Source organism: Polypterus senegalus, chromosome 13 (assembly GCF_016835505.1).
Source record: "Polypterus senegalus isolate Bchr_013 chromosome 13, ASM1683550v1, whole genome shotgun sequence".
Lineage (NCBI taxonomy): Eukaryota > Metazoa > Chordata > Cladistia > Polypteriformes > Polypteridae > Polypterus > Polypterus senegalus.
Genome location: NC_053166.1, coordinates 153123455 through 153149834, shown reverse-complemented (window position 1 = coordinate 153149834; position 26380 = coordinate 153123455). Strand labels below are relative to the sequence as shown.

Below are 26380 nucleotides of genomic sequence, written 5' to 3'. Positions count from 1 at the left end.
AAATATCATCCCATTATATAAAAAGGGTGACAGGGCAGATCCAAGCAACTATAGGCCAGTAAGCTTAACATGCATCACAGGAAAATTAATGGAAGGAATTATTAAGGATAAGATTGAGCAACACATGGCAAGGATAGGAGTTATTAGGAACAGCCAGCATGGGGTCAGAAGAGGGAGGTCGTGTTTTACTAACATGCTGGAATTCTATGAGGAGGCAACAAAAGGATACGATCAAAGTGGAGCACATGATGTTATTTATCTTGACTTTCAGAAAGCATTTGATAAGGTGCCACATGAGAGGTTGGGCATCAAGTTAAAAGAAGTGGGAGTTCAGGGTGATGTTTTTAGATGGGTGCAGAATTGGCTGAAACACAGGAAGCAAAGGGTGATGGTGTGAGGAACCTCATCAGAACTGGCCGATGTTAAGAGTGGTGACCAGCAGGGGTCACTGCTAGGGCCGCTACTATTTTTAATATACACTCACCTAAAGGATTATTAGGAACACCTGTTCAATTTCTCATTAATGCAATTATCTAATCAACCAATCACATGGCAGTTGCTTCAATGCATTTAGGGGTGTGGTCCTGGTCAAGACAATCTCCTGAACTCCAAACTGAATGTCAGAATGGGAAAGAAAGGTGATTTAAGCAATTCTGAGCGTGGCATGGTTGTTGGTGCCAGACGGGCCGGTCTGGGTATTTCAGTCTGCTCAGTTACTGGGATTTTCACGCACAACCATTTCTAGGGTTTACAAAGAATGGTGTGAAAAGGGAAAAACATCCAGTATGCGGCAGTCCTGTGGGCGAAAATGCCTTGTTGATGCTAGAGGTCAGAGGAGAATGAATGGGCCGAGTGATTCAAGCTGATAGAAGAGCAACTTTGACTGAAATAACCACTCGTTACAATCGAGGTATGCAGCAAAGCATTTGTGAAGCCACAACACGCACAACCTTGAGGCGGATGGGCTACAACAGCAGAAGACCCCACCGGGTACCACTCATCTCCACTACAAATAGGAAAAAGAGGCTACAATTTGCATGAGCTCACCAAAATTGGACAGTTGAAGACTGGAAAGATGTTGCCTGGTCTGATGAGTCTCGATTTCTGTTGAGACATTCAAATGGTGGAGTCAGAATTTGGCGTAAACAGAATGAGAACATGGATCCATCATGCCTTGTTACCACTGTGCAGGCTGGTGGTGGTGGTGTAATGGTGTGGGGGATGTTTTCTTGGCACACTTTAGGCCCCTTAGTGCCAATTGGGCATCATTTCATTGCCACGGGCTACCTGAGCATTGTTTCTGACCATGTCCATCCCTTCATGACCACCATGTACCCATCCTCTGATGGCTACTTCCAGCAGGATAATGCACCATGTCACAAAGCTCGAATCATTTCAAATTGGTTTCTTGAACATGACAATGAGTTCACTGTACTAAAATGGCCCCCACAGTCACCAGATCTCAACCCAATAGAGCATCTTTGGGATGTGGTGGAACGGGAGCTTCGTGCCCTGGATGTGCATCCCACAAATCTCCATCAGCTGCAAGATGCTATCCTATCAATATGGGCCAACATTTCTAAAGAATGCTTTCAGCACCTTGTTGAATCAATGCCACGTAGAATTTAGGCAGTTCTGAAGGCGAAAGGGGGTCAAACACCGTATTAGTATGGTGCTCCTAATAATCCTTTAGGTGAGTGTATATAAATGATTTAGATAGGAATATAAGTAACAAGATGGTTAAGTTTTCAGATGACACCAAGATAGGTGGATTAGCAGATAATTTGGAATCCTTTATATTATTACAGAAGGACTTGGATAGCAGACAGGCTTGGGCAGATTTGTGGCAGATGAAATTTAATGTCAGTAAATGTAAAGTATTACACATAGAAAGTAAAAATATTAGGTTTGAATACACAATGGGCGGTCGGAAAATCGAAAGTCCATCTTATGAGAAGGATTTAGGAGTCGTAGTGGATTCTAAGCTATCGACTTCCAGACAGTTTTGAGAAGCCATTAAGAAGGCTAACAGACTGTCAGGTTATATAGCGCCTTGATGTGTGGAGTACAAGTCACAGGAAGTTCTGCTCAACCTTTATAACACACTGGTGAGGCCTCATCTTGAGTACTGTGTACAGTTTTGGTCTCCAGGCTACAAAAAGGATATAGCAGCACTAGAAATCGTCTAGAGAAGAGCGACTAGGCTGATTCCAGGGCTACAGGGGTTGAATTATGAGGAAAGATTAAAAGAGCCAAGCCTTTACAGTTTAAGGAAAAGAAGATTAAGAGGTGACATGATTGAAGTGTTTAAAATTATGAAGGGAATTAGTACAGTGGATCGAGACTTGTATTTTAAAATGAGTTCATCAAGAACACGGGGACACAGCTGGAAACTTGTTAAGGGTAAATTTCGCACAAAAATTAGAAAGTTTTTCTTTACACAAAGAACAACAAGACACTTGCAATAAGCTACCAAGTAGTGTGGTAGACAGTAGGACATTAGGGACTTTCAAAACTTGACTTGATGTTTTCTTGGAAGAAACAAGTGGATAGGACTGGCGAGCTTTGTTGGGCTGAATGGCGTGTTCTCGTCTAGAGTGTTCTAATGTACTTCTAATGTACAGCTCCTTTCTTACCTGTCTTGTATCCTATCATTAAATGAATAACTCGATAAACGTATATGAAATGGGACCATGTAATAGATAGACAGATATGAAAGAAGCAATATAATTGATAGATATGAAGGAGACTATATAATATATAGATACATATGAAATTCACTATGTAATAATCTGTGGTAGATAGATCTGAAAGACACTATATAAAGGATAGATCAATATTAAAGAGACTATATAATATATATGTGAATTGCACTAGGTAACAGATAGATAGATAGATAGATAGATAGATAGATAGATAGATAGATAGATAGATAGATACTCTATAACAAATAGATATTTTTATTCTAAAAACCAAACTGTATTAAAACCACAAGATCCAAACATTGAAAAAGCAAATAAAAAAACAATAATTCAACAATAAGGACTTCGAAACACTATCATTCAAACCAATATTCATTATATAAATCCCCACAAAACCTCTCCCGTTCATTCTCTCCACTCCACATTTCCACTCCTTCCTTACAATAATATGATAGATAGATAGATAGATAGATAGATAGATAGATAGATAGATAGATAGATAGATAATTTCAACATTACTGTTAATGTCATTAACCTTTACTGAATTACTTTAGCTTATTACATTATGTCTGTGCAAATATCCTAGTATCGAAATTTACTGAAATTAAACCATATTTTTTTAGTAGTTGTAGATTTCAATATTACACTGAAGCTTTTGTTCTCTTCTCATCGTTCCCTGGTATTGTGCACATTATTTAAACACTGTATTTTCTAAAGATGCGTCTTCAATATTCCTAACGCTACAGCAACGAATCTTGGACGGGGCGCCATTCCTCTTAGGACTGCCGGAGGGTTTTGCATTTCCATATTCCACCGGACGGTAGGTCTTTGCAGGATGTGCGATCCTTATGCCCCTACGCGATTATGAGAGGGCTGCGTCGATGATATACCACATTTTTGTTGTTAATAAATTAATATTCAGTAAAAATAACAACGAAACTGCCTCGCGTCTCGTACCTCGGTGATCGAACTTTTTAGCTAATAATGAAACTCAAGACTGTAGAGCGATTGGACAAGCCTCCTGTCAATCACTTTTCTGGCCGGCCCATTCTCCCCACCAGTGCTTTTATTGGATGCGCTCTAACTCGGTTACGGCCCTGTAGGTCGCTCGGTTTGTTCTTCGGTATTAAAATGGTTTTATTGCTGCACAGAAATGTTACAAGAAGATATACTTAAGTCATATTTATATGTGAGTCAGAAAAATACGCAATTTATTAAAAAAAATAATGATTTACACATATGTACAGGTAATCGAGTTTTAAGGTAACTTGGTTTCCTAGCAACGACGACGCCTTGGCCAGGAGGTAAAGGGGGCGGGAGGGGAGGATTAGACAGGAGCACAGGGCCCCCAGCTGTCCCACGCCGCGGAGCTGCTAGAGCTGTGATTTCAATCCTTGAGAAGTCACCGCACTTTTTCAACACCATGAGCCGCCTGTACGACACCATCGAGCCCAATGTGGTCTCCGACGAGATGTTGCAACAGGCCGTGCAGGAGCAGGGACCCCAAGGGCAAGCCGGCATAATCGCTAAGGAGGAAGGGATTCTCTTTAAAGACGTCGAGCGCCTGCGCCTGGACTACAGAAGTACGTAAGACGCAACTTTATAATGTAGAGATGATCCACTGCTGCAAGCTAGACTATCGTGGGGGGGTGGGGCGAACGAATGACACAAACAATGCAGTTGATATCAGAATTATTAAAAATTGTAGCTTGATTTAATACAAAAATCAGAATGATCGTCATAGCAATAATTTCAAAAATGTGCGTAAATAAAACTAATGAGCGCTCATGATGATGCAGCTATAGCGCCCTCTCCGCTAGGCTTTGATTTCTGGCACTGAATATCCCGCCTGTTTTGTTTTGCTGCGTTTCCATGGCAATGAGACGCGACTGCTGCTGCGGCGCTGACTGCCCGGCACCCTGAGTACAGTCAGATCTCGTTAAAAACGACGAACCTCAGGGGTAACTGTCTAATCGCAGTTATGTAGAGCTCGGCCACCTTGTGTTAAGTTAATCGCTCTATGAACAAGTAGTAGCATTTTAATTGGATTTTTATTCACCTTTGTATCTCTTTGATACCGAATGTTACCAGATACTCTTTAACTGAAAGATGTGCTAATGTGGGACAGAGAACCAGCAGTTTTCCATTTTTCGCCGATGTGTACCGGCAGTGTTTGTAACCACACCCCTGTACCCCCTGCGTTGGTGCGCGCAAAACATTTTCTAACAATTTTCCAAAATACTAAACAACATGGAGAGGCTGGTTACGTGGGTACCAGAATGATAAGCGAAGGGCTGAATATAACACAACAGGTAATCAAAACACAAGGAAGACGTTCAGAAACATTCAAAATGCATCTGCTTATCGTATTTGTCCTGCACTCATTACAATATTATTGTCGCCTTTCCTACTCCGCTTTTGTTCTATGGGTGTCCTTTTCTTCAATTTAAAGTTAGCAATAGCGGCACAACTCTTCCTCCATCAGCAGAGTCTCATATCCTCTGCGGTGACATTATTAGCTATGCGACACTGATCAAACACTGTCACTTATTGACATGACTAGCAACGCGCCGATCAAACGGGCCGCAACAAGTAGAAATGTGTTTTGGTTGCTTATCGCGCAGGCGCGCCGGCTTCACGTGGTAACTATAAACCTGGCTGAACGGCGCTGGCCGATCTGTTTTGCACATGCGCACATATTTTACCACGTATACACGCATGTGTGATGTCACTGCCCGAACCGTATCTCAGGCGGATTTGCACCCCACGCGCGTTCAGAAAAGAAACAATAAACTCGTAGGATTTTCATTTGGGGGTACATTAGCTGGCAATAATGAGGCTATTATAGGAATACTGCCCTGTTCTGTATAGGTTCTTTGTACATTGTGTCTTTACTGCTGGATTCAACATGTCCTGCTCCGCTACTCCATACAAGTACGACGCCCAAAAAAAAAACAAGTATATAACGATGATCTCTGGCATCGCAGGCTTTATGGTTGTTGGTTAGTGGTAGTGACAGGAGCTTGGACAGGAGTGAGATAAAGGACTCCGAGGGAGGCACGGGGGTGCAGTGGTTAGCACTGCTGTCTCACGTCTCATGTGACAATATTTGGCCACAATAATCGGTCAAACATAGTTGGCAGAGGCTTCCCTGGCTTTCACATGGACACTCAGACCACTGTACCATTATAATCCACGGCGTTCTCCTTCCCCATTGACTTCAATGCATTTCGCAGAGTTTGTCGAAAATTCCCTAACCTTTCTGAGTTTTCACCAAATTTCAAGTCAAGTCAAGTTGGGGAGCATGCACTGGCACATTGCGTTGCCACAACCACCACACGACAAAACACCTCGGGATCCCGGGTGGCAACCCCCCAGGCAGACACGCGGTCCAGTCCCACCCTCCGGAATTTACCCTCTATCTGCCGCAGCCAGTTATTACGTGGGCAACCTCTTGGCATGGCCCAACCGCTCGGGTCCCTAACAATGAGGATCTTAGAAGCCAGATCACCCTCTGGGAAACGCGCCACATGGCCGCAGTGCCGTAACTGACACTCCTTTACAATGCAGGTAATGTGCCTCATTCGGGACCCCATGAGCAACACAAAGTCAAATCAGCGGCACACAAGGATTTTCCAGAGAGACACACATGAAGGAGTCCGGTCTTCTTCTCAGATCACTGGTTAGTGTCCATGTCTCTCAACCATATAGCAAGATAGGAAGCACCAGAACTCTAAAGACTTGGACCTTTGTCCTTTTGCATAGACATCAGGAGTGCCACACACCCGTTTCCAGTGACCTCATGACCCCTCCCCCCCCCATGCTCTCCCAATCCCAAGCGGGGTTTTCCGATCACTAGTCCTTAATAAGACTGTTAGATCATCAGGAGTGTTATGGATATTTTGAGCATTATTAGTGACAGTGACTCTCCCTGGAAGATTCCTCATCTGATGTGGTCTTGGCCTCGTGAGCAGGAAGTTACACTTGCTCGTTTATTTTCTCAGTCATCTTGTGGTATGATGACAATGATCTTAATTTGTAGACATCCTGAAGATGGAAAATCTTTGGCAGTTCACAAATCTGACCAAACTACAAATGGACAACAACATCATTGAGAAGATAGAAGGTCTGGAATATCTGGTCAACTTGGTCTGGCTGGGTGAGTAAGAAGGATCTGTGGATTCATTCATCAGTGCATTTTCGTTATATAACACCTTACACTGCACACACCATCATAAAACACTTCAACGGAACACAATATTGGAGCCACCTGTCTTTACTTATCCATGTTGTTTCTCCAGATCTCTCTTTTAACAACATTGAGGTGATCGATGGCTTGGACTCCCTGGTCAAGTTGGAGGATCTCAGCTTGTACCACAACCGCATCTCTAAAATTGAAAATCTGGACAACCTGAAGAAGCTGCAGTTCTTCTCCATTGGGAACAATGACGTGGACAAACTTGAAAACGTGAGAATACTTTTTTTATCGCGTATTTCGGGTGGGGGGATAACGTCAAGACCCTACACCTGGTGAGCCAAAGACCTCACTCACATCATGATTAAATTCTTCTATAAACTTAGGCTTAATGCTTTTGGATTTAAGAACTATAGGACCAAAAGAACGAGATTGCGAATACAAGCGGCTGAAATGAGTTTCCTCCTCAGGGTGTCTGGGCTTTCCCTTAAAGATAAGGTGAGAAGCTCGGTCATCCAGGAGGAGCTCAGAGTAGAGCCATTGCTCCTCCGCATCGAGAGGAGTCAGATGAGGTGGCTCGGGCATTGGATCAGGATGCCTCCTGGACGCCTCCCTGGTGAGGGGGTCTGGGCACGTCTAACTGGGAGGAGGCCCCAAGGTAGACCCAGGACATGCTGGAGGAACTATGTCTCCCGGCTGGCTTGGGAACGCCTTGGGATTCTCCTGGAAGAGCTGGAAGAGGTGGCCGGGGAGAGGGAAGTCTGGGCCTCTCTGCTCGGGCTGCTGCCCCCGCGATCCGACCACGGATAAGCGGAAGAGGATGGATGGATGGATGAATAGGAACATGCGGCCCCGTTAGAACATTTCCACCTGTCACAATGTCAACCAGCATTGAACTTTAGTAAATCTGAGCTTTATAAAAACGGTGGTAGGCATTGCTACCTCACAGGTCCAGTTGTGGGTTCACATCCCAGCCCAGTCACCATCTCTGTGAAGCCGGAATGTTCTGATCCTCTGGCTCTCCTCCCACACCCTAAAGCCACAGGTGTTACATTAACTGGCGGAGTGATGGCTCTGAGGCTAGGGATCTGCACTGGCAATCGGAAGGTTGCTGGTTTGAATCCCGTAAATGCCAAAAGGGACTCTGCTCTGTTGGGCTCTTAAGCAAGGCCCTTAACCTGCAATTGCTGAGAGCTTTGAGTAGTGAGAAAAGTGCTATATAAATACAAAGAATTATTATTATTATTATTAACTGGCAGGTCAAATTTCTGCCAATGGACTGGTGCTCCTTATCCTGGGTTGGCTAGTGCTGCTAGGGTATGTCCTTTGGATTAAGCATGTTCCGGAATAGGTGGATGGATCAAAGCGGTAAGAAGAAGGGTCTCACATATGCCCCCTTGTGGCAGGGCTTAAACTACAGAACATCATAACACACAACATTTCCAAATCTGTTTAATCCAATTCAAGGTTGAAAGGGGCTGAGGTTTATTCTAGTAGCACTGGCTGGGAGGCAGGAACCAATCCTGGAAGGGGTGCCAGTCCATCACAAAGCACACTCACCCCAGCCCAGTTTAGAGCTGCTAATGGTGCGAGTTGAGGTCACCTGGAGAAAAAGACTTGGGAAGAACCAGACAGGATCGCCTTCATTGACTTCTCACATGGATAAATCTTGGTTGCTGTTATAATACATTTGCTGTAATATTAAAGTTAATGTCATTGTCTCTGTAAAACACTTTTAAAGGATTCATTCACATGTGGAGGCTAAGTTTGGCACACAGGGGCTAATCTGCCAGCATTTAGAAAACCAATACTGTAGCAGTTTGAAGAATGAACAAACTGTATTGTAGGCATTGTGCTATTCTTGTATTTTTTGGAGGTGGGGTTGAGTCCTTTTACTGTCCTTGTCTGGAGACCAGAGAGGACAAGCACATGGAGCAGCCAGTATAAAAAAAAGGCTTGGACATGGCCAAACCCTTTGAAGGCTATGGATGGAGGATGTCATCCGTCCGGAAAATCCTTTCAGCGCAGTGACAAAAATGGCAGACTCTATAGATCAAGCTCCGACCTTGGTATTGTCTGCTATGGCTTCCTTTCGTCTGTTATACCGCGTACATCCTTATTAAAGAAAGCTAAGTATAATTCTCTTATGTGATTTTTGTACCGCCGTAATCACTATGGGAGGGATTTCGCTTTGTAATATCATCTCTCTATATTTTCAGTTACTTAAAATGCCGCAATTTTTAAAAGAACGCATTCCAATTAGGGAGCTTTTGCTTCTAAAGGAAACAGTTGTCCAACACCCTATGGGCAGTTCATGATTTTTCCCTCCTCAGACCACTGTCCTTAGACTGGATGTTTTTCCCTTTTCACACCATTCTTTGTAAACCCTAGAAATGGTTGTGCATAAAAATCCCAGTAACTGAGCAGACTGTGAAATACTCAGACTGGCCCGTCTGGCACCAACAACCATGCCACGCTCCAAATTGCTTAAATCACCTTTCTTTCCCATTCTGACATTCAGTTTGGAGTTCAGGAGATTGTCTTGACCAGGACCACACCCCTAAATGCATTGAAGTAACTGCCATGTGATTGGTTGATTAGATAATTGCATTAATGAGAAATTGAACAGGTGTTCCTAATAATCCTTTAGGTGAGTGTATATAAACTGTGGAATAACAATGACAACTGAGTAATTAACTATAACGTTACTTTGTAATACACATGGAGTAATAACTCATAGTTGCACTGTACTTATACAGGTAATTACATAGTAGTTACAGTGTAATTATGGACACTTCATGTAAAGTGTTACCAGAACTTCCTAATGTTTGGGCGAAATTTCCCCTTAACAAGTTTCCAACTGTGTCCCCGTGTTCTTGATGAACTCATTTTAAAGTCAGAGTCTCGATCCACTGCACTAATTCCCTTCCTAATTTTAAATACTTCAATTTTATCGCCTCTTCATCTCCTTTTGCTTAATCTGAATATGTTCAGCTCTTTTTAATCTTTCCTCATTACTCATCCCCTGCTGCCCTGGTCTCAGCCTCGTCGCTCTTCTCTGGACTTTTTCTAGCGCTGCCATGGCCTTTTTGTAGCCTGCAGACCAAAACCGCACACCTTATTAACCATCTTGATGCACTGGACTAATTCCCTTCCTAATTTTAAACACTTTAATCATGTCTCCTCCTAATCTTCTTTTGCTTAAATTAAATTCACGTCTCAAATAAAATTTCTAACCTAATATAATCACAAATTCCAATGAAATTGAAGTGTAATGATTATCTTTAAACATTTACCCATGATTTAACAGATCCTCACAAAAGTATGAAAAGAAGACAATATCAGCATCCCATCAGCGAGTTTTATCATGCTAGGAGTGAATGTGAAGTGTGGAACCAATCAAGTCATAAGTAGTGATGAAGAACAACGGAGGCCAATATTTTACGAAATTTTAAAATAAGCGCATCTGAGAGATGCTTATGCTTTGAATTATATCTGCTTTTTTGTAGGTGTGTGTCATTTTTTTTTATTACTGTCATTATTTTATGGAGATATGGCAGTAAGAGTTTGATCATACTATGTACAGGTGGCAATAAAATGGAAATTGATTTAGAAAAACACAGGCAAAATGGTTTGAAGTAGGTGAAAATTATTTCCACGCTTTAAAAACATAAAGACAACCACCTCACGAAAGCTCAGCCAAAATGTTGTTGTGTTTCTGTCTTTTTGTAATTTCTTTCATCCATCCATCCATTTCCTAACACACGTGTCACGGGGGTCTGCTAGAGCCAATCCCAGCCAGCACAGGTTGCATGGCAGGAAACAAATCCTGGACAAGGTGCCAGCCCACCGCAGGGCACACACACGGGACAATTTAGGATTGCCAATGCACCTAACCTGCATGACTTTTGACTGTGGGAGGAAACCCATGCAGACACGGGGAGAAATTGCAAACTCCATGCAGGTAGGACCCAGGAAGCGAACTCAGGTCTCCTTACTGCGAGGCAGCAGCGCCACCATGCCGCCCTAATTTCTTTCAGCTTGGAATTCAATTTCTTCTGTAGGCTTCTCTGAAGTCCGACTTTCTGCATGTTCACACAATCCTTTCAATGGCTTCTCTGTCTGTTCTACAGATCATCTACTTGCGGAGGCTGGAGAAGCTGGAAGCACTCTGCCTGGATGGGAATCCCATCGAACAAGTTGAGGACTACAAGCTGTTTGTCGCCGCCTACCTGCCCAATCTGGTCTATCTGGACTACAAATTAGTGGACAATGACACTGTGAGTATCTGCATGTGACTGGATAGCCATGTTGAGGACACTGGTGGGGAAAATGATTTACCAGCGTAGAGATCCCAGAGTCCAATCAAAACAGACTCCCGCTCTCTTTCTTAGTCGTGAACGGTGCTATTGGAGGCTTTCACCATATTTAGGAAGTCACTTTCTGTTTATCTTGCAGCGTGAGTTGGCTGGTCTCAAATATCAGTACGTCATCGAGGAGCTGCAGCACAATGAGAACTTGGCGAAGACAAAGCAGGAAGAGGAGCAGAAGGAACAAGAAGTGCTACAGTTGCATAAGGTAGGAAAGAGGAGGAGGAGGAGGAGGAGGAGTGTGATGATGCGGGTTCCACTTCATGCTCCCATCTCCGATATGGGAGCTCTTGAACCCGACACAGTCGGTAATGAAATTATGAATTTCCCCTTGGGATTAATAAAGTATCTATCTATCTATCTATTTATCGAATTTAATCCATTTTGGAATAAGGCTGTAACATAACAAAATGTGGAAAGAGTGATGCGCTGTGAATATTTTCCAGATGCACTGTAGTTATACTGGTCTCATAGCTTGCAGTGTGTGGGAGCCACATCGCTTTTGCACCCAACACACGTTTATTTACAATATTTACAAGTTATTTACGTGCACACAAACCCCAGTGCCTCCAGCACCGATCCCCCTCAATCCAGGCCTCACAGTCCTTTGTGCCTTCCTGGCTGCCTCCAGTCCTCTCTCTCCAGCTCCGTCTCTCTTCCACCCGACTTCCGCTCTCGACTGAAGGGAGGCGGCCCCTTAAATAGGAACCCGGATGGGCTCCAGCTGCTTCCCGGCATTCCTCCGAAGACACGCCCCAGTGTGGCGGAAGTGCCGGCTGCACACCCGGAAGCCCTCCAGGTGTCCCCTGTCTTCTTCCCCCCAGCACTTCCTGTTGTGGCGGAAGTGCTGGGCTCCAGACTTCTACAGGCACCGGGGCGCCGCCTGGCGGTGGCCACGGGCCCCTGCAGGATTAGGCTTCCAAGCCCTTTACCCGTGGACCCCAACATAACCAGGGCGGTCGCCCCCTCGCGGTCTGGAGGAGGTACGAGGTATGAATGCCACATACAGTTGTAGTGGTGACGCTGTGCAGAATAGTTGTGGGCTGACACAGAGAGAGAGAGATTAGTTAATGTCTCCAGGAAGAACTCTGCTCGCAGTACTCAGAAACAGTCTCTGCACAGCTGACTAAAGGAACTCTGCTATGAGCTCCTGCTGCAAGTAGTTCAGTTCTGAGTCAGACGTTGCAGGTTTGTGACTGACCACCAGTAGTTTACCACCGTGCAAACCTGAGAGCTGAGATGCTTTGTGGTGTGGGTCTACAGCAACACACTTGGCGACGAGGATGGGATCTGCACTGTGCCGTGAACATTCTATGAATCAATTAATAGAATAGCTACTTAATCATAAAATATAAAACAAAACAACAACATTGTAATTCCCCAGCATGCTAAACAAGTTACAAAAATTGTTTGAATCGATTAATTTTTGTGCGCTCAACGATTTTAATTAGTCACATATAACCACGTAACTTGTGGTTAAAGAAAAATGTATTTTTTGCTTTTTGGTGCATTTATAACTAAAGTAAATAAAATACTTTTACTTAAAAAACATGTTTATATATTTTATTTTGGCGGCATGGTGGCGCGGTGGTAGCGCTGCTGCCTCGCCGTTAGGAGACCTGGGTTCGCTTCCCGGGCCCTCCCTGTGTGGAGTTTGCATGTTCTCCCCGTGTCTGCGTGGGTTTCCTCCTGGCGCTCCGGTTTCCTCCCACAGTCCAAAGACATGCAGGTTAGGTGCATTGGCGATCCTAAATTGTCCCTAGTGTGTTGTGTGTGTGTGCCCTGCCCGGGGTTTATAAGCCATGAGAAACGTTGTGAGAAATGTGAAGAAAAAATCCAAAAATAACAGCCAGGGACATCACTAATAACCTTCACAATCCACTTTGGTCTTTGTGTGATTTGTCGGCTCATTCGGTTACACACTGGAAGCAGCAGCATGGAGCGGACCTGCACCGTCTCATATTAATGTAATTCCTCTGTTCTCTTTTTTTTTCTGTGATAGGATGCGTTTGTGGAACATCTCAACGGGCCGTTCCTGTTTGATAGCCTGTTTGCAGAAGATACAGAAGGGAGCAAACTGGTGCAGCTCCCCGAAGTGGTCCCACTTCTTGAAACATATCCTTTACAGTTGGACTACTTGTGGCCTGAGTAAATATGCTCAGTCATATTTTATTACAAGGGATACAAAATGGAGGGGGCCAGTTGTGAAGGAATACTCCTGGAGAGACATTTGTTAGCCTCACATAGCCTGCAAGGCTGGGTTTCCTCCACACTTTTGCTCTCACAGCCAGTAGTCTGGCCTTACTTGTACAGCCATGGCCAAAAGTTTGGAGAATGACACAAGTATTGGTTTTCAAAAAACTTGCTGCTTCAGTGTTTTTAGATCTTTTTGTCAGATGTTTCTGTGGTGTACTGAAGTGGAATGACAAGCATTTCAGAAGTTTCAAAGGCTTTTATTGACAATTCCATTAAGTTTATGCACATAGAAGTCCATATTTGCAGTGTTGGCCCTTCTTTCTTTTTTAAGACCTCTGCAATTCACCCTGACAGGCTGTCCATCAACTTCTGGGCCAAATCATGACTGATGACTGCCCATTCTTGCATCATCACTGCTTGGCGTTTCTCAGAATTGGTGGTTTTTTGTTTGTCCACCCGGCTCTTGAGGACTGACCACAAGTTCTCAGTGGGGAGTTTCCTGGCCATGGAGCCCAAATGTTGATATTTTGTCCCCCAAGCCACTTAGTTGTCACATTTCCCTTAAGGCCCGGTGCTCCATCATGCTGGATTGTTCATTGTGGGTCACCAAAATGTTCTTGGATGGTTGGCAGAAGTTGCTCTCGAAGGATGTTGTGGTCCCATTCTTTGCAACTTTTTGCACCATTTGTTTATTTACTTGTTGTGTTCTACATACGAGGGGGGACCCAAAAATAACCAGAATTTTGTTGTTGTTGTTAGGTTGGTACTTGCAGTACGTGGTCGGGCCGCTAGGGCGATCTAGTCACACTCCTCACAAGTCAGTCTGCCAAGTGCCATCAGTCTGGAAGGTTGTGCTTGTGTTCAGTGAATTTTGTAAAAGTAGTTTTGTGCAAGCGTCGTTTTTTACGATGGCCGATTATCGTGAGCAACGCGCGGCAGTGAAATTTTGTTTTCTTCTTGAAAAAAAGTGTTGCAGAAACTATTGTTATTGAAACGGTATGACAACCCTGAACCACCCACCCTGCTCTCCGGATTTAGCTCCGTGTGATTTCTTTTTGTTCCCTCGGATGAAAAACGACTTGAAAGGAAGGCGTTTTGCTGACGTCGAAGAGGTAAAACAAGAAACGACCGGAGCATTAATGGGCATTACTTCAGGCGAAATTTAAAAAATGTTTCGAACAATGGAACAAACGGTTAGATAAGTGTATTTCCTCCACTGTGAAGGAGACTAATTGTAGTTTGTACAGAAAATTAAATTAAACACGTTTTAAAAATATTTCCGGTTATTTTTGGGTCCCCCCCTTGTATATATCTGCACTGAAGGAGCTGCTTTTAATCTCATTGTACATGTGTATAGTGACAATAAAAGGCATTGTATTCTATTGTATTCTAAATAGTTTCTGCCTATCAGCAGAAATAACTCTCGGGACTAAGAGAAGAAGTTTTTCCTTAATTCTGTTTTTTCACCTACCGGAGCAAGTTTCTAGAGCTGTGCCACAACATATTCAATAACGGCCTAAAGCAACACCAGCGGAGGCAGGAGGAGCTGAAGGCCTATCACGAGGGCAAGGAAGAGGCGGTGAAAATGAATCAAGACATTGGGGCGAGTAAGGTGGCTGAGTTCGACCCGGTAAAGGAGCAGGTGAGGATGAGCGACGGCGATTTGTTAAGCAGGGTTACGTGCCAAGGATGGCCTCCTTTTCACATCTACAGTGCATTGTGAAAGTCTTTAGACCCCTTTATTTTTTTCACAGTTTGTTATGTTGCACTCCTTTGGTACTGTGTCTCTTCGGAGAATCCTTGGGTACCGCTGCTTTGACTTTGTGTTGGTCACGGAGTCCCGAATGAGGTGTTACCGGCCTCAGGCTTAAGGGAACCTGGGCCAGGGCCAAGCCACTGTTGCTATACAGGGTGAAGCCACAGCGATACGGTGAAAAAGCATAAAAGTCCCAGACCCTACTTCTCTGTTCTCCTTTATTCTCCTTTACTCAGAAATATATCAATGCTTCAATCTCTGCATACAGTTGTGCTTAAAAGTTTGTGAACCCTTTAGAATTTTCTGTATTTCTGCATAACCTAAAACATCATCAGATTTTCACTCAACTCCTTAAAGTAGATAAAGAGAAACCAGTTCAACAAATGAGACAAAAATATTATACTTGGTCATTTATTTATTGAGGAAAATGATCGAATATTACATATTTGTGAGTGGCAAACGTATGTGAGCCTCACGGATGATCAGTTAGTTTGAAGGTGAAATTCGAGTCTGGTGTTTTCAAGTCAATGGGATGCCAATCAGGTGTGAGTGGGCACCCTGTGTTATTTAAAGAACAGGATCTATCAAAGTCTGCTCTTCACAACACATGGTTGTGGAAGTGTATCATGGCATGAACAAAGGAGATTTCTGAGGACCTTAGAAAAAGAGTTGATGATGCTCATCACGCTGGAAAAGGTTACAAAAGCATCTCTAAAGAGTTTGGACTCCACCAATCCACAGTCAGACAGATTGTGTACAAATGGAGGAAATTCAAGACCATTGTTACCCTCCGCAGGAGTGGTCGACCAACAAAGATCACTCCAAGAGCAAGGCGTGTAAAAGTCGGCAAGGTCACAAAGGAACCCAACTGAAGGCCTCTCTCACATTGGCTAATGTTCATGTTCATGAGTCCACCATCAGGAGAACACTGAACAACAATGGTGTGCATGGCAGGGTGGCAAGGAGAAAGCCACTGCTCTCCAAAAAAAACATTGCTGCTCGTCTGCAGTTTGCTAAAGATCACGTGGACAAACCAGAAGGCTATTGGAAGAATGTTTTGTGGACGGATGAGACCAAAATAGAACTTTTGGTTTAAATGAAAAGCGTTATGTTTGGAGAAAGGAAAACACTGCATTCCAGCATAAGAACCTCATCCCATCTGTGAAACATGGTGGTGGTAGTATCACGGTTTGGGCCTGTTTTGCTGCATCTGGGCCAGGACGGCTTGCCTTCATTGATGGAACAATGAATTCTGAATTATATCAGAGAATTCAAAAGGAAAATGTCAGGACATCTGTCCATGAACTGAATCTCAAGAGAAGGTGGGTCATGCAGCAAGACAACGACCCTAAGCACACAAGTCGTTCTACCAAAGAATGGTTAAAGAAGAATAAAGTTAATGTTTTGGAATGGCCAAGTCAAAGTCCTGACCTTAATCCAATGAGATGTTGTGGAAGGACCTGAAGCGAGCAGTTCATGTGAGGAAACCCACCAACATCCCAGAGTTGAAGCTGTTCTGTACGGAGGAATGGGCTCAAACTCCAATTTGTTGTGCAGGAATGAGCAAAAGTTACTAGAAATGTTCAGTTGCAGTTATTGGGGGGTCACACCAGATACTGAAAGCAAAGGTTCACATACTTTTGCCACTCACAAATATGTAATATTCGATCATTTTCCTCAATAAATAAATGACCAAGTATAATATTTTTGTCTCATTTGTTTAACTGGTTTCTCTTTATCTACTTTTAGGACTTGAGTGAAAATCTGATGATGTTTTAGGTCATATTTACGCAGAAATACAGAAAATTCTAAAGGGTTCACAAACTTTCAAGCACAACTATAGATCAACATGACAATCAGTGAAACAATGGTGCAAGCCAATTTTCTCTGCATAACAAACAGTGTAACCACATTTACTTTGGTTCAATAATAGTATTGTGGCCAGCTGTCAAAAAGTACTTGATTAGAAACCATCCATCCATCCATCCATCCATCCATTTTCTAACCCGCTGAATCCAAATACAGGGTCACGGGGGTCTGCTGGAGCCAATCCCAGCCAACACAGGGCACAAGGCAGGAACCAATCCAGGGCAGGGTGCCAACCCACCGCAGGATTAGAAACCAATGTCCCCAAAACCCGTTAATTTTCAAAGGAAGCAGGCAGTTGTGTATCACCACAATGTGTGTAGATGAGATACTAAACCAAAGCAGTCGGACTATTCAAAGCAGGTGAGTCTTTAGCAAGACCGGTAAATATTTATGTCCTGTAGATAGCCATCAACAATAACCTGTAGCAGAGTTTTCCAGAAATTTTGCCTTTTCTTTAAAATGCTGGTTTATAGCCCATTACACTAAGCAACACACAGAAATGTCATTTTCTTGAAAATACTGAATTCTAACACATTACAGAGGCACATGACCTGCATTGTGAGGGAGCGTCAGTTACGGCCATGTGGCGTGATTACCCGAGGGTGATCCAGCTCGCAGGATCCTTGCTGTTGCCTACAAGCCTACAAAAAAAAAATGTCTGCGGCACTGAAGGTTCCCAAGAGCACAGTGACCTCCATAATTCTTAAATGGAAGACGGGACTGTTCTGTTGGTGATTTGTGCACAGCATGTTTTGATGTAAATTAACCGGGTGTCCTGCCTGTTTGTGTCCGGGTTAGGGTGGCTGTTCGCCCCCCTGGTGGCGTCTGTGGTGTAGCAGGTCCACAGCTCACGTCAAAAAGGCCACTTTTTAAAATAAATAATCGCCGCACTGGTGGCTTAGCAAGGGGCATGGTGTGCGTGTGTGGCGTTGCGGTTCCCAGGGGAATTCGTGATGCGGGTGATTCTTGCTTAAGTGCACAGGTGAGGAGTCATCCGCATCCATAATTGTTCCTGGGAGCTGCTGATTGCCACAGCTGATCCATGTTCCCGTGATATTTAGAAGTGCGAGGCGGCCAGTAGGGGGGGAAGAAAAAAAAGAGGAAAAGCAAGAAACGGAGGTTGCAGGAGAAGAGGGCGGCAGGAAGCAGGGAGAGGATAGCCGGTGTGAGAGAGTCGAGGCTCGATGGAGCAAAGAAAGGCAGGCAGCTGGGAGGTGAGTCCTTACAGAGGAGTGTTTGGCCGACACTCGGTGGGGCTGTAGAAATTGGTTGGTCCAGCTGAGAGATCACGGAGCTGGAGTGACCAGTATTGAAGATGGCAGGGGCAGTCGTTGAGGCTTTGGACTGGTTTAGTCCCAGCGTGAGCGCCCTGGCTGCTGGGGAAAGAACCCAAGTCTCAGTCTGGATGGAGCCCGACGTAGCCAGGGATCGGAGGGCTACCGGACCACTGTGGAAGGCAGCTGCACCTGCAGGTAGGGCATCTCCCCTGTTGCGAAGCCCGATGGGAGAAGCAGGGGAGCCGCCAGGTAGAAAGAAGGTGGCACCATGCTTTGGATTTTAAGAGACTGCTAAAACCCTAAATACAAAGAGGACTGCTTCATTTATATGTTAGGTAGAATGCCCAGAGGGGGCTGGGTGGTCTCATGGCCTTGGGACCCCTGCAGATTTTATTTTTTTTTCTCCAGCCGTCTGGAGTTTTATTGTTTTTTCTGTCCTCCCTTACTCTTATTCTATGTTAATTAGCGTTATCTTATTCTAATTCTTACTTTGTCTTTTATTTCTCTTTTCTTCACCATGTAAAGCACTTTGAGCGACATTATTTGTATTTGTAGAAATAAATGATGTTGTTGCTTCCAGCCATTGTTTTAACCTCGTTGTTTTTTTTCTATTGGATTTTAATCTCCACCTTTCACCCGTTTTAATGGATTATTTATTTGAAGACTTTTGAATACACTGCACTATTTATTTTGGACACTGTTTTTGAGTTTTGTTGATTTTAAATAAAAGCACTTTAAACTTTTGGCACCATCCCCTTGCTCTATTTGTTGTGCCTCACTGCCAAGCTCATCGGTGACATTTACCGACGGTGTCGGGTTCAGGGCTCCCGGAAGGACGATGGGAGCGTGGAGCGAACCCGCATCGTCACAGCGTCACAATGTCTCATTTGATCGACCATTTACATTTTTATTCCTGCGAGTGGTTGAGTGGGGAGGGGGTCTATAATGCTATTAATTCTGAGTAAAGGGGCTGAACGCTTGTGTCCGTGTGATATTTCAGTTTTGAAATACATTCGCAAACGTTCCTAAAATGTTGTTTTTTCATTCTGTGGTCTTCTGTGTGTTTGATGAGGGGAAACAAATACATTTAAAATACATAAAAATGTAAAAAAAAAATAAATCGAAGGGGTCTGAAAACTTTCTGAATGCACTGTATGTGTTTTAAATGTGGATATCATTTAGATGGAAGTTATCTTGCATATCAATAATCAGGTCGTGCATTCAGTTTCACAGAGACATTCAAGAAATCGCAGACGAGGAGCAGCTGAACTCGCGCCTGGCACAGTACCACAGTGACATCAAGGAGCTGCACAACTCACTCATGATGTTGGAGATGCAGCTGTTAGAGCAGCTTAAGGTAGGACCCCAGGGCATGAAGGGGGGTCTTTGTAAAATTCTACTAAATTATTCAGACCAAAAAGTTTTGAGAAATCAATCTGACTGACTAGAAGGCATTCATTTTTTTTTTTTTTTTTAGGACATAAGTGAGGATTTCGAAAGAAACATGACGGAAATGGTGGTCAATTTCATCGAGTATGTTCAGGGCTTATATCCTTTTGTTGAGTGTTCTGGCAAGATGCTACAAATGGGTGAGTAACAGACTTGGGGGGACTAAAAAAAAAATGATATTTGATCATTATGCTAGGATCGGAGTCAAACCTGTGAAATTACACGCAACAAAATAAAAAAAAAACGATGGTGGTGAGGGTGCAGTGGTTAAGGCTTCGGACTTTAAACCCGGAGGTTGCTGGTTCAGATCCCACTACTGACACCAGTGTATGACCCTGAGCGAATCACTTGGCTTGCCTGTGCTCCAATTGGAAAACCAAAAAGAAATGTAACCAGTTGTATCATAAATGTTGTAAGTTGCACCAGTCAAATAAGTAAACGTACAAAAAGATGACGATGATCGGTGCCGGTGAGGAGGAAATAATTCCGACCCCTGGCTTCGTACATCTCCCTCCAGACCGAGACTCGGGCTCCCCAGTGACCAGGACGCTCATTCTCACAAGCCTCTTTGACTCCTGCGGCGAGCTGTCCTCAGTCCTGGTCACTCCCTCTCCTCTGAAAAACTCGGCAGGAGTGTCCCAATCCATCCCTGTTTCCTTAGGAAGCATTAGCTCTCCGGAAATGTGTTCTTTTGACATTGCGGCATATTAAGTAACCGAAAAATATAGAAATATAACAGAAAAGGCGATATCAGTCAGGGTTCACACATTCAAATGGGGCGGGGCAACCAGCAGTCAGGATTCAGACATCCAAAGGGGCGGGGCAATCACCAGTCAGGGTTCACACATGCAAAGGGGCGGGGCAATCACATGAGAAAAATATACATTAGCTTACTTTAATGACGGTTTACGCGGTTACAAACGGGAAGCTGATGACAGACTTATCAAGGTGGGAGTCTTGATCTACGTAGGCTGCCATTTTTCGTTACCACGCTGGGAGGATTTTCGGACGGATGACGTAATCTTCCGTCCGAACAGCTTCAAAGTGTATTGGCAGTAGGTCCATCCTTATATACTGGTTGCTCCCCGTGCAGGCTCTTTCTCCGGTCTTCAAACAAGGGCAGGAAAGGACTGAACTTCACCTCCACAAAATACAGGAATAGCACAATGCAGTTCTCATTCTCCCAACAAGGAAAGAAGATTTTGTGCTGACAGAGGACAGAAAGTATACTATTCTGTGTTTAGGCTGACTATACAATCCTCCAGTTGTCTTTGGCTATCTAATCCAATGCTTGGTTGGCAATTCTAAATGCTGAGCCCCTGTGTGCCATACTTGGTCTGCCTGTATAACAGTGTGCACGGAGATAGTGACATTAAATTAATATTATAACAAACATATTACAATCCCCCACCCCACCCCCGGCCAAACAGGTGGAGTGGTGGCTCTGAGGATAGGGATCTGTACTGGCAATCGGAAGGTTGCCAATTCGAATCCCGTAAATGCCAAAAGGGACTCTGCTCTGTTGGGTCCTTGAGCAAGGCCCTTAACCTGCAACTGCTGAGCGCTTTGAGTAGTGAGAAAAGCGCTATATAAATGCAAAGAATCATCCTCTTTAATAAAACCCTTGTGTGCGTCCAGTGTCCGTGTGTCTTCTGGAGAAGTGCGCATGCGCGGGGCCACCCAGCACGTGTTCAGTCTCTTCCTGTGCATTCCCTGTGCAGAGAGAGACAGACACACACATACACACAGGCGCGCACGAGTCACACACACACACACAGGCTCTTTTGCAGTTAACCGAATATCTGCACATTCACTTTTACAAATATCGAAATTTATCACACTGCACATTCCTAGACTGGATACAATCCGAGGATGTAGATATACGCTTTCTTAAAACATATGCAGATGTGCAAACAGATTCAGGGTACAGAACTGACAAAATGACACCGCACAATGGGAAGCTGCAGATCACAGAGACCTGACAGGTTTGATCTTCGATATGCAAATCTGTCAAATCAGGTGGCACCTATAATTCTTCTTAAGTTACTACAAACGAGCGTTGACTTGGGTTCAATTCATCTCTCCTCCTACTGTACCTTAACTGGATCCACAATCGCTCAACTGCGGGACTTGGAGAGCAACTACAATGAGAAAGTGCTGGAGATTGCCATCAACACTCTAGAGAAGGCCAAGAGGGATGAATTTGATGAGGATATCCCTGAAGACGTCAGAATGGTCAGTTAAATGAATTTCTGGTGGACAGTAGTGGTTATGGAAAGATTAAAATCAATAAAAAGGACTGGTTGTGCTCCACTTGTCGAAAATTTATATAGTATGAGCAATTTGACTGATATATTAGGGTTACACTTGTTTATCACGATGTGCATTTAAGTAGGCCTTGTGTCACAGACCTGCCACTTAACTCGTGTCATTTTGTTTTATTGCTTTGCAGCTCTTTGTGGATAAAGACACAGTTATCAACGCTGTCAGCGGCTCTCATGACATGCACCTTCTGAAGATCGATAACAGGGAGGACTCAATAGTGACAAGAGCCAATAAGTGGTGTGCAAATGTGGTCACACAGGTAAAGAGCAAGACTAAAAATCTGGGTTTACAGTGTTATGCCACTCTGGGATGTTTCGTGTTCTTTGACGTGAACTTCTTTATCATTTACTGCCTTGAAACGTCTGCCGAAGGTATTTAAAAAATGATGATAGACTTGGGGTATGGGTCAGACCTGTATTGTGTCACAAAGTAGGAGAAAGATGAATGCCGAGGAAAGAGAAAGAATAGGTGTGGAGGTGACGGGTGTTCTGCTGAGGAGAAACCACTGAGGTGGCTTACGAGTGTGGACTGGTTAGATTCACAGGGGTGTCGAACTCCGGTCCTGGGGGGCCTCAGTGGCTGCAGGTTTCCATTCTAACTAACTATCTTCTTAATTGGTGACCAGTTTTGGCTGCTGATTAACTTCTTTTGACTTAGTTTTAATTAACTGGACTCAGGCCCCTTAGTCGTTTCTTTTTCCTTAATTAGCAGCCATACAATAAAGAGACTCAAAACGAGCCGACACAAGACCAGCTAGCCTGTGCCCACCACACAATATGTGGAAGTAAAGAAGGGTGATGGTCTCAGTAAGGATGATCTCCGAGGTCATCAAGACGTTTTGATGGTGTTCTTAGAAAAAACAGACAATCAACAGTTTTGGAAAAGTCTGCTATGGCAGAATGACAGCAGCAACAAGTCAAGAATTGGCTTCTCGTTAAGAAACTGGTTGGAGTCTGAAATCAAAATTTAGCTGGTCATTTCATGTGTTATTTCTGTTTGGCTACCATTTAATGATGAAAAGAATCAATCAATTTAGAGGACTGAATATTCAAAAACAGGGCTATTAAACTGAAGAGAAAAGAAGTTAATTAGCAGTGAAATCTGCCCACTGATTAGGAAAAGGGTTAGAATGAAAATCTGCAGTCACTGCGGCCCTCCAGGACCGGGTATCCTTCGATAAGGGCGCGTAAATAAAGGCGAGCTTCAAAAGGGCGACCTCAATTGGGCGCGGCGAATAAAGGCAAACGCAACAAAACAGAAAATTTATTAGATAAAGGCAATGACTGAACGTATAAAAAAGCGAAAGCAAGAATATTCCATCCATCCATCGTCTAACCTGCTGAATCCGAATAGGGTCACGGGGGTCAGCTGGAGCCAATCCCAGCCAACACAGGGCACAAGGCAGGAACCAATCCTGGGCAGGGTGCCAACCCACCGCAGGACACACACAAACACACCAAGCACACACTAGGGCCAATTTAGAATCGCCAATCCACCTAACCTGCATGTCTTTGGACTGTGGGAGGAAACCGGAGCGCCCGGAGGAAACCCACGCAGACACGGGAGAACATGCAAACTCCACGCAGGGAGGACCCGGGAAGCGAACCCGGGTCTCCTAACTGCGAGGCAGCAGCGCTACCACTGCGCCACCGTGCCGCCCAGCAAGAATATTAAAACATTCAATTAATGAATGCATGAACTTCTAACGAACTATTTCTAAAGCTCTCTATATTTCGTTGTTTTCTGATCTTACTCATTGTTGTGTTACACTTGAAGCTGTAGATTATGTGCAATGCCACGTAGATATCCGAGATGCGGTCTATTAGCATAATCAAGGACAATTGATTTAATTCGCTTTGACATGTCCGAATGTGTAGCCTTCGACTACGAGTAGAAATGCACCCTTTGTTGCTCTTCACATATTCCAGAGCCATTTGAACTAAATTATCAACGAACGCCTTTATTCGCAACGCTCAATTGAGGTCGCCCTTTTGAAGCTCGCCTTTATTCGCCGCGCCCAATTGAGGTCGCCTTTTTGTGAGCGCCCTTATTGAATAGAACCCCATGACCGGAGTTTGACATCCGTGGTTTAGAAGGCACATCAGGATGGAAGTAGAAAGGATGAGGCCCAGAGATCAGCTAAAGAAGGTGTGATTTATAAGTGGTGTCAGATGATATGCAAAGATTGGGTCTCACCTCAAGGGACACCAAGTACCACGGAGAGAGGAGGAAAAAGATTTGGGGGCAACCAGGTAACCTGGGTAAACATGGAATAAGTCTAATAAATAGGAGGATCCTATAAAGGGGGCGCGGTTTGAGATGTCAATTCAAGAAAGAGAGGGTGCCAGTCCTGTGCCTTCAACATTATTAGGGTATAAATCATAAAGAGACAAGAGAGATAATTACATTTATGTAGCATTTTTCTAGACACGCAAAGTGCTTTACATGGACAATGGAGAGCAACTTCAACCGCCACCAATGTGCAGCATCCACCTGCATGATGTGACGGCAGCCACTCTCACACCCGTACACTCACCCACATATTACCTGTTAGGTGGGAATGGGTTAATGAGATAGTTAGCCAATTACAAACACTGGATGACTAAGGGGCCAGAAAGGGTTTGGCCACAATGGGCAGTTTACACAGGACATTGGCAGACACCCTACTGTTTTAGAAGACTGCCCAAGGCTCTTTAATGACCAGAGACTCAGGACATTTCAGTAAGCTGTGACCAAAATAGGACATCAGCATAAATGGCTATGGGGATGATTAGTTTGCACTCACCATAAGTCAAGCTCACCATTGTAAAAATGTGTGGCATTCTAGTGTCCTTGGGACGCTTACATTGCTGCTACCCTACAACTTTGTGTCGGAAATAGGATAGATGGTTATTAAACTGCACCATAGCTAAGAAATCCCGCTAGGCAACAGGAAATGCTGAAGCCCACGTTAATCTGTGGTTCTTCTAAGGAATTGAGAAATTTTGTAAAAAACATCTATGGACAAGATCAACTGCAGTTTTAAAATTTAGGTGTAAAGTAGGCTGGAAATCCACAGTGTAAATCAAATGTCACATTTGTCACATGGCCCCTTCAAGGTTAAAATGATAAAACCCTGCCTAATACGTGCAGATTAATAAAATAATTCACAGATATTTACAGCACAATTTATCCTTTTCAATGTCTACTGAATGGGTGAAAAACACCTCATTTGTTGTGGATTAACCACCATAAATGCACCAATGTTTTGGACAAATATTTTCCAGGCAGATGTTGCATTTGCTAGCCACAAAGAAACCAGGAGTAACCTTTGAACTTCAAAATGGTTTCAACTCACAATACTTTGTCACTTTATAAAAGTAATGAAATTTACAAAAAACGATGGCACCAATATTAGCAGTCCAAGCATACTGAAGATGAGGAGTTTACCCTACCCAATGGCCGTACTTTGAAAGTGCTGTGTGGCCATGTCTTCAAATTAGAAGCTGAACTCTCAACAGTACCCAGTATACTTTAAGATGCCACGATGGACTGTCACTTCATTTTCTTATTTCAAATTAAAAAAAAAACCCACTACATTAACCCAAACCTCATCTACCTATTATAACTATAATGGTTGTTGCACCAGGGCGGCACGGTGGCGCAGTGGTAGCGCTGCTGCCTCGCAGTTAGGAGACCCGGGTTCGCTGTGTGGTGTTTGCATGTTCTCCCCGTGTCTGCGTGGGTTCCCTCCGGTTTCCTCCCACAGTCCAAAGACATGCAGGTTAGGTGGATTGGCGATTGTAAATTGGCCCTAGTGTGTGCTTGGCGTGTGGGTGTGTTTGTGTGTGTCCTGCGGTGGGTTAGCACGCTGCCCGGGATTGGTTCCTGCCTTGTGCCCTGCGTTGGCTGGGATTGGCTCCAGCAGACCCCCTGTGTTCGGATTCAGCGGGATGGAAAATGGATGGATGGATGGGTTGTTGCACCATTTATTCAGACTATTTTGGCCCGTTTCTTTCGCCATTTGCAGAAGCCAGCTCCTCTCTAGATATGAGAGAGCTCAGTCACATTTTTAGAAGTATGCCATGATTCAATTTTTCTTTCTTTCCCAATTCCTTTGCAGGTACACCGGGAAGAAAAGACTCGCAATCGCAACCGTGTTTCAGAGATCCACCAGTACACTAACCATCTGCGGGACAATGCTGCTAAGTACGAGCTCCGCCATGCAGCCTAGGCAGCTTTGCCTCTGCTCAACACGATCT

General features: G+C 44.0%; 1 protein-coding gene across 1 annotated transcript; it reads left to right on the top strand.

Moving 5' to 3' along the window:
- Positions 1-4034: 4034 nt before the first annotated feature.
- On the top strand, positions 4035-26376 carry LOC120541930 (dynein regulatory complex subunit 3-like). Its single transcript, XM_039773924.1, has 12 exons — positions 4035-4285; positions 6745-6861; positions 7004-7170; positions 11031-11177; positions 11356-11475; positions 13270-13382; positions 14931-15105; positions 19591-19722; positions 19843-19913; positions 21926-22049; positions 22267-22398; positions 26242-26376. Exons 1-12 carry the CDS (start codon positions 4126-4128, stop codon positions 26350-26352), a joined length of 1569 nt encoding a protein of 522 aa, XP_039629858.1. The 5' UTR covers positions 4035-4125; the 3' UTR covers positions 26353-26376.
- The last annotated feature ends 4 nt before the right edge of the window (positions 26377-26380 follow it).

Bases quoted from the DNA above. Each gene is read 5' to 3' on its own strand.
- LOC120541930 (XM_039773924.1), top strand. From the start codon at position 4,126: ATGAGCCGCCTGTACGACACCATCGAGCCCAATGTGGTCTCCGACGAG. The intron at 6,862-7,003 runs GTGAGTAAGAAG...TTGTTTCTCCAG, and splicing joins GGTCAACTTGGTCTGGCTGG to ATCTCTCTTTTAACAACATT. The intron at 22,050-22,266 runs GTCAGTTAAATG...ATTGCTTTGCAG, and splicing joins TCCCTGAAGACGTCAGAATG to CTCTTTGTGGATAAAGACAC.